This window comes from Macaca nemestrina, chromosome 12, assembly GCF_043159975.1.
Source record: "Macaca nemestrina isolate mMacNem1 chromosome 12, mMacNem.hap1, whole genome shotgun sequence".
NCBI classification, from domain to species: Eukaryota; Metazoa; Chordata; class Mammalia; order Primates; family Cercopithecidae; genus Macaca; species Macaca nemestrina.
In genome coordinates, this window is record NC_092136.1 from 17,977,494 (window position 1) to 17,994,476 (window position 16,983).

Sequence of the window (16,983 nt, forward strand, 5' to 3'; positions counted from 1 at the left end):
TGATTGGTTAACTGCATAATTTTATGTGAACAGATATTTTTTATCCGCCTTTTCTTTCCAATAGCTTCTCCTGAGCACCAAGCAAAGTCGGCCAGCTGCAGCCTGTCATGTCAACACGCTGGAGTCATTTAAAGGGGGGTCACTCCAGCTCATGCTAGGAGCCCTATTTTGACTACTTTTTTTCTATCACATGGGATTGAAAGTTCTCTAGCACATTTTTCATTATCACTTTTAAACTTTCAGCCACCATCACTACCTGGATTACTAGTGATTAGAACCACGTGACAACACAAATTTTATTGCAATCCCAGTGTAGGAGTATTTTTAAATATTTTAAAACAGATTTACAGAGAAATTGAGGAGAGAGTACAGAGAGTTCCTAGATGCTCTTTTTTTTTTTTTTTTTGGGATGGAGTCTTGCTCTGTCACCCAGGTTAGAGTGCAGTGGAGCAGTCTTGGCTCACTGCAACCTTCGCCTCCCTAGTTCAGGCGATTCTCCTGCCTCAGCCTCCTGAGTAGCTGGGATTACAGGTGCCACCGCCACACCCGGCTAATTTTTGTGTGTTTTGTTTTTTTTTTTTTTTTGAGGCGGAGTCTCGCTCTGTCCCCCAGGCTGGAGTGCAGTGGCGCAATCTCGGCTCACTGCAAGCTCCGCCTCCCGGGTTCACGCCATTCTCCTGCCTCAGCCTCCCGAGTAGCTGGGACTACAGGCGCCGCCACCACGCCCGGCTAATTTTTTGTATTTTTAGTAGAGACGGGGTTTCACCGTGTTAGCCAGGATGGTCTCGATCTCCTGACCTCGTGATCCGCCCGTCTCGGCCTCCCAAAGTGCTGGGATTACAGGTGTGAGCCACCGCGCCCGGCTGCAATTTTTGTGTTTTTAGTAGAGACCGAGTTTCACCATGTTGGCCAGGCTGGTCTCGAACTCCTGACCTCGCGATCCGCCCACCTCGGCCTCCCAAAGTGCTGGGATTACAGGCATGAGCCACCACACCCGGCCCCCATACTCTTTATATAGGGAGTTTGCACATGGCCTACTCCTATGCCGCACCTTACTTACATCCTAAAACTATTAGTCAGCATTTTAAGTATCTAGAAAGCACCCAGCCAAAACCCCACTTTTTATCCCTAAAAGGATATCCTTAAAGGACAAGACCCAAAAGCAAACCTTGTTTGAAAGTTGTTCAGAAATTAAGCCAGGTGCAGTGGCTCACACCTTTGGAAGGCTGAGGTGGGTAGATCAGTTGAGGCCAGGAGTTCGAAACCAGCCTGGCCAACGTGGATCCCTTGAGCCCAGCTATACAAGATCAGTCTTGGCAATGTGGTGAAACCCTGTCTCTAGCAAAAAAATACAAAAATAGCCGGGTGTGGTGGCACATGCCTGTAGTCCCAGCTACCCTGGAGGCTGGGGTGGGAGGATCGCTTTAGCCACGGAGGTTGCAGTGAACTGAGATCATGCCACTGTACTAGCCTGGGTCACAAAGTGAGACTCTGTCTTAAAAAAAAAAAAAAAAAAAAAAAAAAAAAAGACCAGGAGTGGTGGCTCATGCCTGTAATCCCAGCACTTTGGGAGGCCGAGGTGGGTGGATCAGGAGGTCAGGAGTTCAAGACCAGCCTGGCCAAGATGGTGAAACCCCGTCTCTACTAAAAATGCAAAAATTAGCCAGGCGTGGTGGCAGGGGCCTGTAATCCCAGCTACTCAGGAGGCTGAGGCAGAGAATTGCTTGAACCCAAGAGGTGGAGGTTACAGTGAGCTGAGGTTGTGCCACTGCACTCCAGCCTGGGCGACAGAGCAAGAGTCCTTCTCAAAAAAAAAAAAAAAAGATGCATTGAGCAGTGATTGACTTAGGAACTATGGAGAATGCACTGATGCATAAGATTCCACTGCTGCCCCTGTGTTTAAAATCTAGATGGAGAACAAAGACTAGTAGGCAAAACAAAGCAGTCAGATGTTTTGCTAGGTTCAGAACATTGGAGTGCGTTAAAGAGCCACCACCATGGCATTTAGAACACCTGAGTTTGAATCCCACGGAGACTGGGGGTGGGTAGGCGTGGGGCAGTTGCTTAACAGCTCTGAACTTTTATTTCCTGACCTTAAAAGTGAAGTGCCCGTCCAGGTGAAATGATCTCTAAGGTCCCTTCATTTGATCACTACTCTTAGCTGTTGATCATACATTGCGATAATGTGCTTTAAACAGTTTCCCCCTTCAGCCTGAGCCAGCTAGGACTTCTCTCCCTCAATCTCTTGTCTTTGGGGAAAAGATCTCTTTGGTTGCTCCGAGTACAGTTCTTCTCATCTTGTTGCTAATCAATTTTGATACATGCCAGCCAGGTGTGGTGGCTCACGCCTGTAATCCCAGCACTTTGGGAGGCCGAGGCAGGCGGATCACCTGAGGTTGGGAGTTCGAGACCAGCCTGACCAACATGGAGAAACCCCGTCTCTACTAAAAATACAAAAAATTAGCCGGGCATGGTGGTGCATGCCTGTAATCCCAGCTAGTCAGGAAGCTGAGGCAGGAGAATCGCTTGAACCCGGGAGGCGGAGGTTTTGGTGAGCCGAAATCGCGCCATTGCACTCCAGCATGAGCAACAAGAGCAAAACACAGTCTCGAATAAATAAATAAATAAATAAATAAATAAATAAATAAATAAATAAAATAAAGATATGTGCTATCTCTCCTCATAGCCCCCTGAACTGCCTATTCCTAGATTATTGGATTTAGTGACCAGAAATCACATGAATAAACCCCTTCACAGTTCTAGTCATTCCCTTTCTCTTGGCTTCATTTCTTCCCCAGTTCAGCCCAGACTCCAGGGTTCGTGACGTCAACCACTCTCTTGCCAGCACCCCAGTATCCTCACCCTCTGTCCTTCTGCCACATCCACCTGGTAGTTCCCCAACTTTGGATCAGCCAGCCATCCCAGCCATCTGTCTTCTCTACTGTACCCAGGCTGCTAAGATGGCTTCAGGAAAATATGCCATCGAGTGGACCTGGGCCAGCACACAAGTATCTCCTCCAGCCTTGGAAATTTATCTTCTGCTTCTGAAACTGAAGGTCCCACACCTTTCCCCTTCCATGGCTATTTCACACCTCCATTTCAAGTCTTGTGCTCCCTCTCTGCTGCCACCTTCCTCCCAGCAAACAGCCATACTAATCAAGACTGGTTCAGAAGCTAGGCTCCCGTGAGGCTGGGGTGGGAAGATAACTTCAAACAAATTCTTAAGTCTCTTTGGTAGGTTTGTTTATGTAATGGCATTGGCAAATCAATTCTGAAACATTTTAGACATATTATATGCTTGAACAAATGAGTAAATTTGTTAGTGTTGTTAAAAGCCAATAACTCGTTATTTCTTTTCTTTTCTTTTCTTTTTTTTTTTGAGAAGGAGTTTTGCTCTTCTTGCCCAGGCTGGAGTGCAATGGTGCCATCTCAGCTCACTGCAACTTCCACCTCCTGGGTTCAAGTGATTCTCTTGCCTCAGCCTCCCAAGTAGCTGGGATTACAGGTGCCCACCACCACGCCTGGCTAATTTTCTTTTTTTTTTTTTTGTATTTTTAGTAGAGATGGGGTTTCATCATGTTGGCCAGGCTGGTCTTGAACTCCTGATGTCAGAATTCCACCCGCTTCAGCCTCCCAAAGTGCTGGTGTTATAGGCATGAGCCACCACACCTGGCCAGAACTCATGATTTCTAAAACATGTATATGTCTGAACATACATATGTATGTATACACAAGTATATATGTGCATGTGTGTATGCATATTCATATATGTAGATAATGTGTGTATGTGTATTCAGCTCTATCTGCTAAAAAGGGCTAAAATCAAATACATCCCATTAGCAATAAGAACATTTTGCACTGAGATCTTGGTCTCTAATATAATCCTCACTAAAAGGAATCAGGGTTCATTAGAGAAATGTCTGGGGCAATGTAGATACGAGATGAGGAGCCTGAAACATTGTGTTATGTCAAAAAGTAAAAAAGTGCTGCAGGCATGTCACAGGATAAAGGAACCAACTTGAAGGAGCTCCCACTGGCCAAATCTGGGATATTAGGCACCAAAATGATGAAGGACATTAACCCATTGAAATTATAACCCATTGAAAAAATAGGAATCATGAGTTCTTATCAGTGAGAGAGAAAGAGAGGAAGAGGGCTCTTGTTTAAGAAGAATGAAGCTGAGGTTGATGGTGAATGTAGGAGGAGCGCTGCAATTGGGAATTCATTATTTTGCAATTATTGTAGTAAAATGGATCAGGCAAGAAGTACCTATGGATGCAAAATTTAGGAGGAAACTTGAGGAGCAAGATATTTGCATGGTTTTAAAGTGTCTCCACTCAGATTGCTTATTAGTCAGAAGGGAAAAAGTAGTGATCATATAATGAGGCAATTGGACACCACCTTACCCGTGTGATTGTTTAGGGGCAGATGGACATTGTGTGCCCTCTGATGGAAAGCCTGAGACGAACACATCACTTAAGTAGTATTCTGGTTGGAAATGCATACCTTGAATCTAATCATGAAAAAGCATCAGACAAAACCAAAATAAGGAACATTCTGCCAAAAAGAATCTAGACTCTGGCATCAGGATGCCTGGGTTCAAAGTCTGACTCCATAGCTTTATGACCTTAGGCTTTATGACCTCTCAAAGATTCAACTTCCTCATCTGTAAAATGGGAGTACAAACAAGACCCACTTTTCAGAATTGTTGGGAGGACTGGACAAGAAAATGTACGTAATGCACTGAGTAGAGGGCTCTACACACAGAAAGCACTCAGGAGTGGTGAGCTGGCAAAACTCTTGTCTGCCTTTACTTCCATTCCATTCCTTTATTCTATTTTTTTGAGACAGTTTTGCTCTGTCACCCAGGCTGGAGTGCAATGGCAACATCTCTGCTCACTGCTTCTTCCGCCTCCGAGGTTCAAGTGATTCTTATGCCTCAGCTTCCCAAGTAGTTGGGATTACAGCCACGTGCCACCATGCCTGGCTAATTTAGGTATTTTCAGTAGAGACAGGGTTTCACCATGTTGGCCAGTCTGATCTTGAACTCCTGACCTCAAGTGATCTGTCTATCTCGGCCTCCAAAGGTGCTGGGATTGCAGGTGTGAGCCACCACACCCGCCCTCTTTTCTTTGTTCTTAGAGGAAAAAAGTGCCCAACTTTGGGTTTAAGGCTAATCTCTCCACCTTATGCTTCAATTCAATCTCTCTACTTTATCTTCCCAAACTTTCTGCATTGCTTTACCCCCTCTTGTCTTTCTCCCTCCCTACCAGCAACTTCGCTGTGGCCTCAAAACATGCCAGGCTTCTCCCATATTTAAAGAAAGAACATGCAGGCTGGGCACCGTGGCTCATACCTGTAATTCCAGCACTTTGGGAGACCCAGGTGGGCGTATAGCCTGAGGTCAGGAGTTCAAGACCAGCCTGGCCAACATGGTGAAACCCGTCTTTACTAAAAATACAAAAATTAGCTGGGCGTAGGGACAGTTGCCTGTAATCTCAGCTACTCAGGAGGCTGAGGCAGGAGAATCGCTTGAACCTGGGAGGTGGAGGTTGTGGCGAGCCGAGATCACACCATTGCACTCCAGCCTGGGTGACAAGAGAAAGACTTCATCTCAAAAAAAAAAAGAACATGGCTTCTGATCAGCTGTGAATAAATAAATGTTTTAAAAGCACAGGCTGGGCACAGTGGCTCACACCTGTAATCCCAGCACTTTGGGAAGCCAAGGTGGGCAGATCAAGAGGTTAGGAGTTCGAGATCAGCCTGGCCAACATGGTGAAACCCCCGTCTCTACTAAAAATACAAAAATTAGCCAGGCGTGGTGGCAGGAGGTGGAAGGTGCAGTGAGTGAAGATCACGCCACTGCACTCGAGCCTGGGCAACAGAGCGAGACTCTGTCTCAAAAAAAAAGAAAGAAAAAAGAAAAGAAAAGAAAAAGAAATAACTTGAGACTGGGTAGTTCATAAAGAAGAGGTTTGGGCCGGGCACAGTGACTCACGCCTGTAATACCAGCACTATGGGAGGCCAAGGCAGGCAGATCACCTGAGGTCGGGAGTTCGAGACCAGCCTGACCAACATGGAGAAACCCCATCTCTACAAAAATACAAAAATCAGCCAGCCATGGTGGTGCGTGCCTGTAATCCCAGCTACTTCAGAGGCTGAGGCAGGAGAATTGCTTTAATCCAGGATGCAGAAGTTGCAGTGAGCCGAGATCGCGCCATTGCACTGCAGCCTGGGTGACAGAGTGAGACTCTGTCTCAAAAAAATAAATAAATAGTGTCTTCCTAAGTTCTGCAAACCATTCTAGTGTTGACAAAAAGAGCCAAACTCTATGTAGTATTTGAAGGGATGTATTCTGAGCCAAATGTGAGGACCATGACACAGCCTCAGGAGGTCCTTATGTGGTTCACAGCCACATGTGCCCAAGATGGTTGCATTACAGCTTAATATTAGGGGGACAGAAGTTACAGGCAGACATCAATCAATACATATGGAGTGCCAGCTCAGTGGCTCATGCCTGTAATCCCAACAATTTGGGAAGCGGAGATGGGAGGATTGCTTGAGGCCAGGAGTGTGAGACCAGTCTGGCCAACATGGCCAAACCCTGTCTCTACTAAAATGCAAAAAATTAGCTGGGCATGGTGGCACGTGCCTGTAGTCCCAGCTACTTGGGAGGTAGAGGCAGGAGAATCACTTGAACCCAGGAGGTGAAAGCTGCAGTGAGCCAAGATCACACCACTGTACTCCGCCTGGGCAACAGAGCAAGACTGTCTCAACAACAACGACAACAACAACAAAATGTGGGGTATACATTGGTCCAGAAAAGCAGGACAACTCAAAGTGGGGAGGGGGAAGTGCTTCCAGGTCATAAGTGGATTCAAAGATTTTCTGATTGGCAATTGGTTGAAAGAGTTATTATATAAAGAGATCTGGAATAAAAGTTCTTTTTTTTTTTTTTTTTTTTCAGATGGAGTCTTGCTCTGTCGCCCAGGCTGGAGTGCAGTGGCCAGATCTCAGCTCACTGCAAGCTCCGCCTCCCGGGTTCACGCCATTCTCCTGCCTCAGCCTCCGGAGTAGCTGGAACTACAGGCGCCCGCCACCTCGCCCGGCTAGTTTTTTGTATTTTTTTAGTAGAGACTGGGTTTCACCATTTTAGCTAGGATGGTCTTGATCTTGTGACCTCTTGATCCGCCCGTCTCGGCCTCCCAAAGTGCTGGGATTACAGGCTTGAGCCACCGCGCCCAGCCAAAAGTTCTTATTATGTAGATGAAGTCTCATAGGTGGCCACCCTTAGAGGCAATAGGTGGCAAATGTTTCCTACTCAGACTTTTAAAAGGTGCTAGATAGGCTGGGCATGGTGGCTTATGCCTGTAATCCCAGCACTTTGGGAGGCCAAGGCGGGCGGATCATGAGGTCAGGAGTTCGAGACCAGCCTGACCAACATGGTGAAACCCCATCTCTACTAAGGCAGAAGAGTCGCTTGAACTGGGGAGGCAGAGGTGGCAGTGAGCTGAAATGGTGCCATTGCACTCCAGCCTGGGCAACAAGAGCGAAACTCTGTCTCAAAAAAAAAAAAAAAAAAAAAAAGGTTTAATTGGCTCAGCTTTGCAGGCTTTACAGGAAGCATGATGCTGGCATCTGCTCAGCTTCCAGGGAAGCCTCAGGGAGCTTACAATCATGTAGGAAGGTGAAGGAGGAGCAGGCACATCACATAGCAAAAGCAGGATTTAGAGAGGGAGAGGGGAGGTGTCACAGACTTTTAAATGACCAGCTCTCGTGCTCTCATGAGGTCTCAACTGTCATGAAGACAGCACCAAGCCATGAGGGATCCTCCTGCGTGATCCAAACACCTCTTGCCAGGCTGCACCTCCAGCATCCACAGTCATAATTCAACATGACATTTGGGCAGGGGTAAATGTCCAAACTATATCAGGGGTTTTATTTTTAGTTTACACTAGCAAATTATCAAACCTTAGGAGAGGACGGTGGAAACCCTGATTTATAACCAGTTGGGCATAAGGGTCTTTATAAAAGGGAGGCAGGAGGATCAGACTCAGAAAAAGGACATGTGAATGATGCAGGATTTATGCTCCTTAGTTCAGCTAAATCCGAGTTCTTGTCTCATGACCAGGAAAAATTAGGCATGTGGCCACACTGAAGAATAGAACAGAATTTATTAAACGAAGGAAAAGTTTTCAGCAAAGAGAGGGATCCTACAAAAAGGTTTCCACTTCACAACTGAATACCAGGGCTCCCATACATGAGCGGAAGAGGCGAGGCTCCTCCCCAGCATAGGGCAGGAAATCCTAGTAGCTCCATCCTGATCCCCCAGTGCGCATTTGGGCATGCCCACACAAGCCATGGGTAGTATCAGAAAAGGCAACATTCAATTGGTTAAAAGGCATTATTCAGAGAGAATCAATAGGAAAAGGGTGAGCAAACAAGGGCAGAAGATCTCCCTGAGGGTTGCAGGTTTCATCTGGGACCAGCAGTCCGGTCTTTTGGCCTTCAGGCTGTTTTAGGTTTGAAGGTGGGGTTTTCACCAAGGACCCTTCCCTATATGCCCAGGCATTTGTCTGCCTCCTGCCTCTATCATGAAGACAGAAAAGGTTGAACTGATGCCCTTTGAAGGTGGAGGAAGTGGTCAGAAGCCAAGGAATGCAGATGGCCTCTGGAAGCTTGAAAAGGGAAAGACACAGTTTCTCCTCTGGAAACTGAAGAAGTATGAATAGCGCCTTGGCAACACCTTGATTTTAACCCTTTAAGACTCATTTCAGGCCGGGCATGGAGGCTTATGCCTGTAATCCCAGACTTTGGGAGGCCAAGTCGGGTGGATCACCTGAGGTCTGGAGTTCAAGACGAGCCCGGCCAAAATGGCGAAATCCCGTCTCTACTAAAAATACAAAAATTAGCCAGGCATGGTGGCAGGCCCCTGTAATCCCAGCTACTCGGGAGGCTGAGGCAGGAGAATTACTTGAACCCAGGAAACAGAGGTTGCAGTAAACTGAGATTGCGCCACTGCACTCCAGACTGGGTGACAGAGCAAAACTCCATCGAAAAAAAAAAAAGACTCATTTCAGGCTGGGTGCAGTGGCTCATGCCTGTAATCCCAGCACTTTGGGAGGCCGAGGTGGGAGGATTGCTTGAGCCTAGGAGTTCGAGACCAGCCTGGCCAACATGGTGAAACCCTCTCTCTAGTAAAAATACAAAAATTAGCCAGGTGTGGTGCTGTACACCTGTAATCCCAGCTACTCAGGAGACTGAGGCAGGAGAATTGCTTGAACCCAGGAGGTGGAGGCTGTGGTGGGCCCAGATCATGCCATTGCACTCCAGCCTGGACAACAAGAGCAAAACTCTGTCTCAAAAAAAAAAAGAAAAGAAAAGAAAAGAAAACAAGGACTGATGCTAAGAAGGAGAATGATTTTTGCCTTTCCTCCAGTTCTCAGGATTGGAATCCAAAGACAGTGTCCATGACTGTACTGCCAGGCAACATGTCCTTTATCATTCTTCAGACTTCTCTAGAGAGCAAAGGTAGGAAAGTATGACGAAAGGCTAGAGGAACCCTAGCCAAACCAGAAAATTTTGCTATTCTTGAAAAGGAAAAGGGAAAACACTTTCCAAATATGGATCCCAAGCTGAGATATTTGAAAATAAATCTCTAAAGCACACAGATTTTATGCAAAAGAGATGGGCTTCTCCTGACACTATGCAGGGGAACTATATAAAGGATGTTCTCTCTAAGGAACTGTTTTACATCCAAGACAACAGTTTTATTTTTTATTTTTTATTATTTATTGATTTTTGGAGACAGAGTCTCACTCTGTCACCCCAGCTGGAGTGCAGTGACTTGATGTCGGCTTAACACAACCTCCACCTCCTGGGTTCAAGCGATTCTTCTGCCTCCTCCTCCTGAGTAGCTCAGACTGCAGGCGTGTGCCACCACGCCCAGCTAATTTTTTTTTGTATTTTAGTAGAGACAAGGTTTCACTATGTTGGCCAGGCTGGTCTTGAACTCCTGAGGTCAGGTGATCCGCCCACCTTGGCCTCCCAAAGTGCTAGGATTATAGACGTGAGCCACTGCGCCTGGCAAGACAACAGTTTTAGATACTCCTTAGGAAGCTTGAGAAGGACAGGAGGAAAATCTAAGGCCGGCAAAGACAGTTTGCCTATCCCTTTAGCTGGGTGACCCTTTTCAGTCATTCTAAGACAAATTGAACTTAAGTTGGTGGAAAGAACCCAAGAACCCCAGCTGTCAGGACTTCCCTTCCTTTCGTAGATATTGTGGTTTGCTCCCAAGCAGCCCAGATCCTGAGGCAGGACAGGATTTCCCAACACGTATGGTACTGATGTCTCCAGATGTAGGGGTCAAGGGATAGCTCCTTCACCCTCTGAAGTTTTGCTGAAAAATCAACTTCAAAAAGGCAGATTAACTGGAAAAACAAAAGGCATAGAAATTTATTGACATTAGCATGGTGTGAATCACAGAGTGATTGTCCATCCCTCTAGGTGGTTCAGAAGCTAATATACCATCCTAGAAAAACAGGTTATAGGAGGGGGAAGAAGAATTTGTTCTTGTTTTGAGACAGGGTCTTGCTGTCTTGCCCAGGCTAGAGTGCAGTGGCATGATCATGGCTCACTGAAGCTTCGACCTCCCTGGCAATCTTTCCACCTCAGCCTCCTGAGTCACTGGGACTACAAGCACACACCACCAAGCCCAGTTAATTTTTTCTTCTTTTTTTTTTTTTTTTTTTTTTTTTTTTGTTTTTTTGGGTTTTTTTTGTTTTTTTTTTTTTTTTGAGACGGAGTCTCGCTTTGTTGCCCAGGCTGGAGTGCAGTGGCCGGATCTCAGCTCACTACAAGCTCCGCCTCCCGGGTTCACGCCATTCTCCTGCCTCAGCCTCCCGAGTAGCTGGGACTACAGGCGCCCGCCACCGCGCCCGGCTAGGTTTTTGTATTTTTAGTAGAGACGGGGTTTCACCGTGTTAGCCAGGATGGTCTAGGTCTTCTGACTTCGTGACCCGCCCGCCTCAGCCTCCCAAAATGTTGGGATTACAGGCATAAGCCACCGTGCCCAGCCTATTTTTTCTATTTTTTTGTAGAGACAGGGTGTCGCTATGTTGCCCAGGCTGGTTTTGAACTACTGGAGTCAAACAATCCTCCTGCCTAGGCCTCCTAAAGTGTGGGATTACAGGCGTGAGCCACTGTGCCCAGCCAGGATAACGGTTTTGGAAGAGACTGTAGGAGGATGAAAGCCAGGGAGACCTTGAGGCTTTTTCAGTTCAGTATGTCAAAATACCATACATTTTGAGGTATTGGTTTTGAAGCCCTAATGCAGACTTTGATAAATATCCCCTGAGGGCCAAAATTAACCCTGTTGAGAACCACTAGTCTAAGCCAATCATTGGTTTAGGTGGTGGTGGGTGACTCACTTCTGTCCAGTTATTCATGAGAATTCTGCTGGGGAGGTTTCTGAGAAAAGGTTTCTTCCTCCAAAAAGAGCCATTTTGAGGGCCAGGCGTGGTGGCTCACGCCTGTAATTCCAGCACTTTGGGAGGCCAAGGTGGGCGTTATCACAAGGTCAGGAGATTGAGACCATCTTGGCTAACACGGTGAAACCCCGTCTCTACTAAAAATACAAAAAATTAGCCTGGTGTGGTGGCTCATTCCTGTAGTCCCAGCTACTTAAGAGGCAGAAGCAGGAGAATCACTTGAATCTGGGAGCAGAGGTTGCAGTGAGCCGAGATCCTGCCATTCCACTCCAGCCTGGGCAACAGCGTGAGATTCCGTCTCAAAAAAACAAAAAACAAAAAAAGAGCCATTTTGTGATGAGCTTCGGTGTGCCAAAAAAGAGAGAACTATTTTAAAAACAACACCTTCTTGAAGGCCGGATGCGGTGACTCACACCTGTAATCCCAGCACTTTCAGAGGCTGAGGTGGGCAGATCACCTGAGGTTGGGAGTTCGAGACCAGCCTGACCAACATGGCAAAACCCCGTCTCTACTAAAAATAACAAAAATTAGCTAGGTGTCGAGCACCTGTAATCCCAGCGACTCGGGAGGCTGAGGCAGGAGAATCGCTTGAACCCAAGAGGCAGAGGTTGCAGTGAGCCAAGGTCACGCCATTGCACCGTAGCCTGGGCGACAAGAGTGAAACTCCGTCTCTAAAAAACAAAAAAAAGAAAAAAACCTTCTCTCTTCTTCCTCTGTCAATGCTGCATGTGAGGCTCAAAACTATTTTGCTACCAGCCTAAGGATGAAGAGCACAGGGATGGAGAGAATCTGGGTCTTTGGTAAGACCGTTGTGTCACAACCTCATCCAAGCAGAAGGCTGCTTGAACTCAGGTCTTCCTATAAGGCAAAATAAATACAATGAATATATGCTGGCTGGGTACGGTGGTTCATGCCTGTAATCCCAGCACTTTGGGAGGCTGATGGGGGAGGGTCGCTTGAGCACAGAAGTTCAAGACCAGCCTGGACAGCCTTGGACCAGGTTAGGATTATGAGAGGGGCTTGAATTTTGCTAAGATACAGGCCCAGTTAAATGATAGCCAGTCATTATTCTGGCAATCACAAGATATAGGAGTAACTTTCCCAATTACTCCTATAGATAACATCACTCTTGTACCACTTAAGATTGGCCTTTTGTGACGTTTTTCAATTACTTGGGTTTTTATGGTCTTTTTTTCTCCTTTTTGTGGAAATTGGGTCTTGCTGTGTTGCCCAGGCAGGTCTCAAACTATCCTCCCACCTCTGCCTCCTGAAATACTGGGATTATAGACGTAAACCATCATACCTGGCAGAGATAACATCACTAACATAGAATCTAAAATTGGCTTTTTGAGATGTTTTTTAGACTTCTGTATTTCTGGCTATTGACTCCACTCAGACCCACCACTCGTGACATCTGGTCCTGTGGCCTCCATCCAGAGGCTGTCGAGGACCGCTTTCTATACCCCTATGATTTCATCCCCAACCAATCAACATTCCCCATTCCTGAGTCCCCTACCCACCAAAGCATCCTTGAAAAACCCTCGCCTCTGAGCCCTCGGGGAGAGTGATTTGAGCTTAAGTTCTTCCGCATGGCCCGCACTGTGTTAATTAAACTCTTTCTTTACTGTAACACCACAGTCTCAGTGAACTGATTTTGTCTGTGCAGCAGGCAGGAAGAACCCATTGGACAATTACATGATCTCTCTCCCAAGTCAGACTGCCTCTCAGTCCAGGAGACGTTTTTTTTTCTTCAAGACAGGGTCGTACTCTGTCCCCCAGGCTGGAGTATAGTGGCACAATCTCGATTCACTGTAACTTCCGCTTCCCAGGCTTGAGCAATACTCCCACCTCAGCCTCCTGAAAAGCTGGGACTACAGGTGCAAGTCACCATGCTCAAATAATTTTTTTTTCTTTTTTGCAAAGACAGGGTTTCACCATGTTGCCCAGGCTGGTCTCAAACTCCTGAGCTCAAAGCAATCCACCCAAGTGCTGGAATTACAGGCATGTGCCCTGCTCCCAAGAGGCTTTTAACTGGTAAATTCATTCAGCCTTCCCTGGGCTGCCTTTTTTTTTTTTTTTTAGATGGAGTTTTGCTCTTGTTGCCCAGGCTGGCATGCAATGGCATGATCTCAGCTCACTGCAACCTCCGCCTCCCGGGTTCAAGCGACTCTCCTGCCTCAGCCTCCCAAGTAGCTGGGATTACAGGCATGCGTCATCACGCCTGGCTAATTTTTTTAGTAGAGATGGGGTATCTCCATGTTGGTCAGGCTGGTCTTTTTTTTTTTTTTTTTTGAGACAGAGTCTCGCTGTGTTGCCCAGGCTGGGGTGCAGTGGCCGGATCTCAGCTCACTGCAAGCTCCGCCTCCCGGGTTTAGGCCATTCTCCTGCCTCAGCCTCCCGAGTAGCTGGGACTACAGGCGCCCGCCACCTCGCCCGGCTAGTTTTTTTTTTGTTTTTTTTTTTTTTTTTTTTTTTTGAGACGGAGTCTCGCTCTGTCGCCCGGGCTGGAGTGCAGTGGCCGGATCTCAGCTCACTGCAAGCTCCGCCTCCCGGGTTTACGCCATTCTCCTGCCTCAGCCTCCCAAGTAGCTGGGACTACAGGCGCCCGCCACCTCGCCCGGCTAGTTTTTTGTATTTTTTAGTAGAGACGGGGTTTCACCGTGTTAGCCAGGATGGTCTCGATCTCCTGACCTCGTGATCCGCCCGTCTCGGCCTCCCAAAGTGCTGGGATTACAGGCTTGAGCCACCGCGCCCGGCCTTTGTATTTTTTAGTAGAGATGGGGTTTCACCGTGTTAGCCAGGATGGTCTCGATCTCCTGACCTCGTGATCCGCCCGTCTCAGCCTCCCAAAGTGCTGGGATTACAGGCTTGAGCCACCGCGCCCGGCCAAGCTGGTCTTTTTTTTTTTTTTTTTTTTTTTTTGAGACAGAGTCTTGCTCTGTCGCCCAGGCTGGAGTGCAGTGGTGTGATCTCAGCTCACTGCAACCTCTGCCTCCTGGGTTTACACCATTCTCCTGCCTCAGCCTCCCAAGGAGCTGGGACTACAGGAGCCCACCACCAGGTGTGAGCCACCGCGCCCAGCTTCTGGGCTTCATTATTGACCTCTTGGAAGCTTCTGGTATATTGACTATCCTTTCTTTTTCCAAACTTTTCTCTTGAATTCAGTGACATGCTTTTCTAGTTCTGTTTCCTTCCTGATTAATTCTGCCCCTTTTGACTTCTGTTATTCCTCTCACCACTGCAATATGGGTCACCAAATATAACCCATCTTAGGGTCACCATACTGAACTGTATCAGGGAATGCCATTCAGATCATAGTCTTTGTCATTGGCCCCACTCAGTTATGCAGTGCACAGCCTAGGCAGCTGTACATAGCACCTCTTACCTTATCTATACTGCTGACTTCAGTTATGTTACCTATTCTCTGCAGATTCTTACCAAAACCCCATCAGCAGCTTCTGCCTTGCACCATTGGAAAATATTGTGGAGCAGACTGAATCCCCCAACCACCCACCCCGGCAAGAGGCTCTGTGCCTCCCTGTGCTCACTAGCATCAGTGGGACAAGGCAGTATTATTTGGCACCATCAGTGCACAAATCCAAGAATAAAGAATGCGGCCGGGCGCGGTGGCTCACGCCTGTAATCCCAGCACTTTGGGAGGCCGAGAGGGGCGGATCACAAGGTCAGGAGATCGAGACCATCCTGGCTAACACGGTGAAACCCCGTCTCTACTAAAAGTACAAAAAACTAGCCGGGCGAGGTGGCGGGCGCCTGTAGTCCCAGCTACTCGGGAGGCTGAGGCAGGAGAATGGTGTAAACCCAGGAGGCGGAGCTTGTAGTGAGCCGAGTTCGCGCCACTGCACTCCAGCCTGGGTGAGAGAGCAAAGACTCCGTCTCAAAAAAAAAAAAAAAAAAAGAATAAAGAATGCAACCAGATGTGGTGACTCATACCTGTAATCCCAGCACTTTGGAAGGCAGGTGGATCACTTGAGTTCAAGAGTTTGAGACCAGCCTGGGGCAACATGCCGAGACCCCCATCTCTACTAAAAATACAAAAAAGTAGCTGGGCATGGTGGTGCACACCTGTGGTCCCGGCTAATTGGGAGACTGAGGTAGGAGGATCGCTTGAGCCCGGGAGGTGGAGGTTGCAGTGAGCCGAGATTACACCACTGCACTCCGACTTGGGTGACGAAGAGAGACCCTGTCTCAAAAAAAAAAAAAAAAAAGAATCCCCTGCTAAATAGTCTCTCTGGCTCAGCTTTATGTTTCTAGATTCAGTTAGAAGCCACTTGTTTCTTACAACTTTATTTTTTATTTATTTATTTTTTTGAGACGGAGTCTCGCCCTGTCGCCCAGGCTGGAGTGCAATGGCATGAGGCTCACTGCAGCCTCCACCTCCCAGGCTCAAGAGATTCTCCTGCCTCAGCCTCCCGAGTAGCTGGGATTACAGGCACCTGCCATCATGCCCAGCTAATTTTTGTATTTTTAGTACAGATGGGGTTTCACCATGTTGGTCAGGCTGGTCTTGAACACCTGACCTCAGGTGATCCACCCAACTCGGCCTCCTAATGTGTTGGGGTTACAGGTGTGAGCCACCGTGCCCGGCCAAACATCTGTATTTCAATATACAGTTTTTAAAAAAATCCTTTCCTATGCACAACTTCACTTAAAGCTCATAATAACCCTGAGAGGTAGACAGTAGTGTTAGATTTAGATACAAACACTGGAAATTAAAGAGGCTAAAATGACAAATGCATGCAGTGGAAAAGCCAGGATCCAAATCCAAGTCTTTTCCCTGCAGTACTTCATTCTGCTCCAAGCTCAGATTGGCCAAATGTTGTTTGATAGAACACATGAGCTGGGGCTGAAGGAGCAGGGACAATGCCTTTTTCACTTTTGCCTCTGATAGCCTGTAGACCGGTAGGCACTGAAGTATTTGCTCACTTGTGCAATAAATATTTATTGAGTACCTTGTATGTGCTGGGCACTGAAAACACAACCGTGAACAAAGGCTGTCACGGTTCCTGAACTCATGGAGCTTCCACTCCAGTGGAGGAGACATAATTTCAGTGATAATGCTACGACAGGGGACAATGTGGGAGAAAATAAGAGGGAGGTGGCCAGGCACGATGGCTCACTCCTGTAATCCCAGCACTTTGGAAGGCCAAGGTGGGTGAATCACGAGGTCAGGAGTTTGAGACCAGCCCGGCCAATATCGTGAAACCCTGTCTCTACTAAAAAGACAAAAATTAGCCGGGTGTGGTGGCAGATGCCTGTAATCCCAGCTACTAGGGAGGCTGAGGCAGGAGAATTGCTTGAACCCGGGAGGCGAAGGTTGCAGTGAGCTGAGATCACGCCACTACACTCCAGCCTGGGTGACAGAGCGAGACTCCGTCTCAAAAAAGAAAAAGAAAAGGGGGAGGTAATTTTAGAATGGTCAGAGAAGGTTTTTCTAAGAAGATAACATTAATTAAACGAATAAATGAATGAAGAG

The 16,983-nt window shown here is 47.3% G+C and overlaps 1 protein-coding gene across 3 annotated transcripts in view; it reads left to right on the forward strand.

Annotated features, from left to right (window-relative positions):
• The window catches only part of LOC105471699 (AGBL carboxypeptidase 2), a 75,103-nt gene that overhangs the window by 57,844 nt on the left and 276 nt on the right, over window positions 1–16,983 (forward strand). The window contains exon 20 of one of the 3 annotated variants that reach the window (XR_011610586.1): window positions 9,440–9,531. The exons of 1 other annotated variant lie outside the window; for it this stretch is intronic. Coding sequence is in view for 1 of the 2 variants with exons in the window: in XM_071074632.1 (XP_070930733.1) it covers window positions 65–132 (68 nt within the window). In the remaining variant the exon portion in view is untranslated. Of the gene's footprint in view, window positions 1–64; window positions 287–9,439; window positions 9,532–16,983 lie in introns of those variants that run through there. One more of the 3 variants, XM_071074632.1, reaches the window with a different exon arrangement.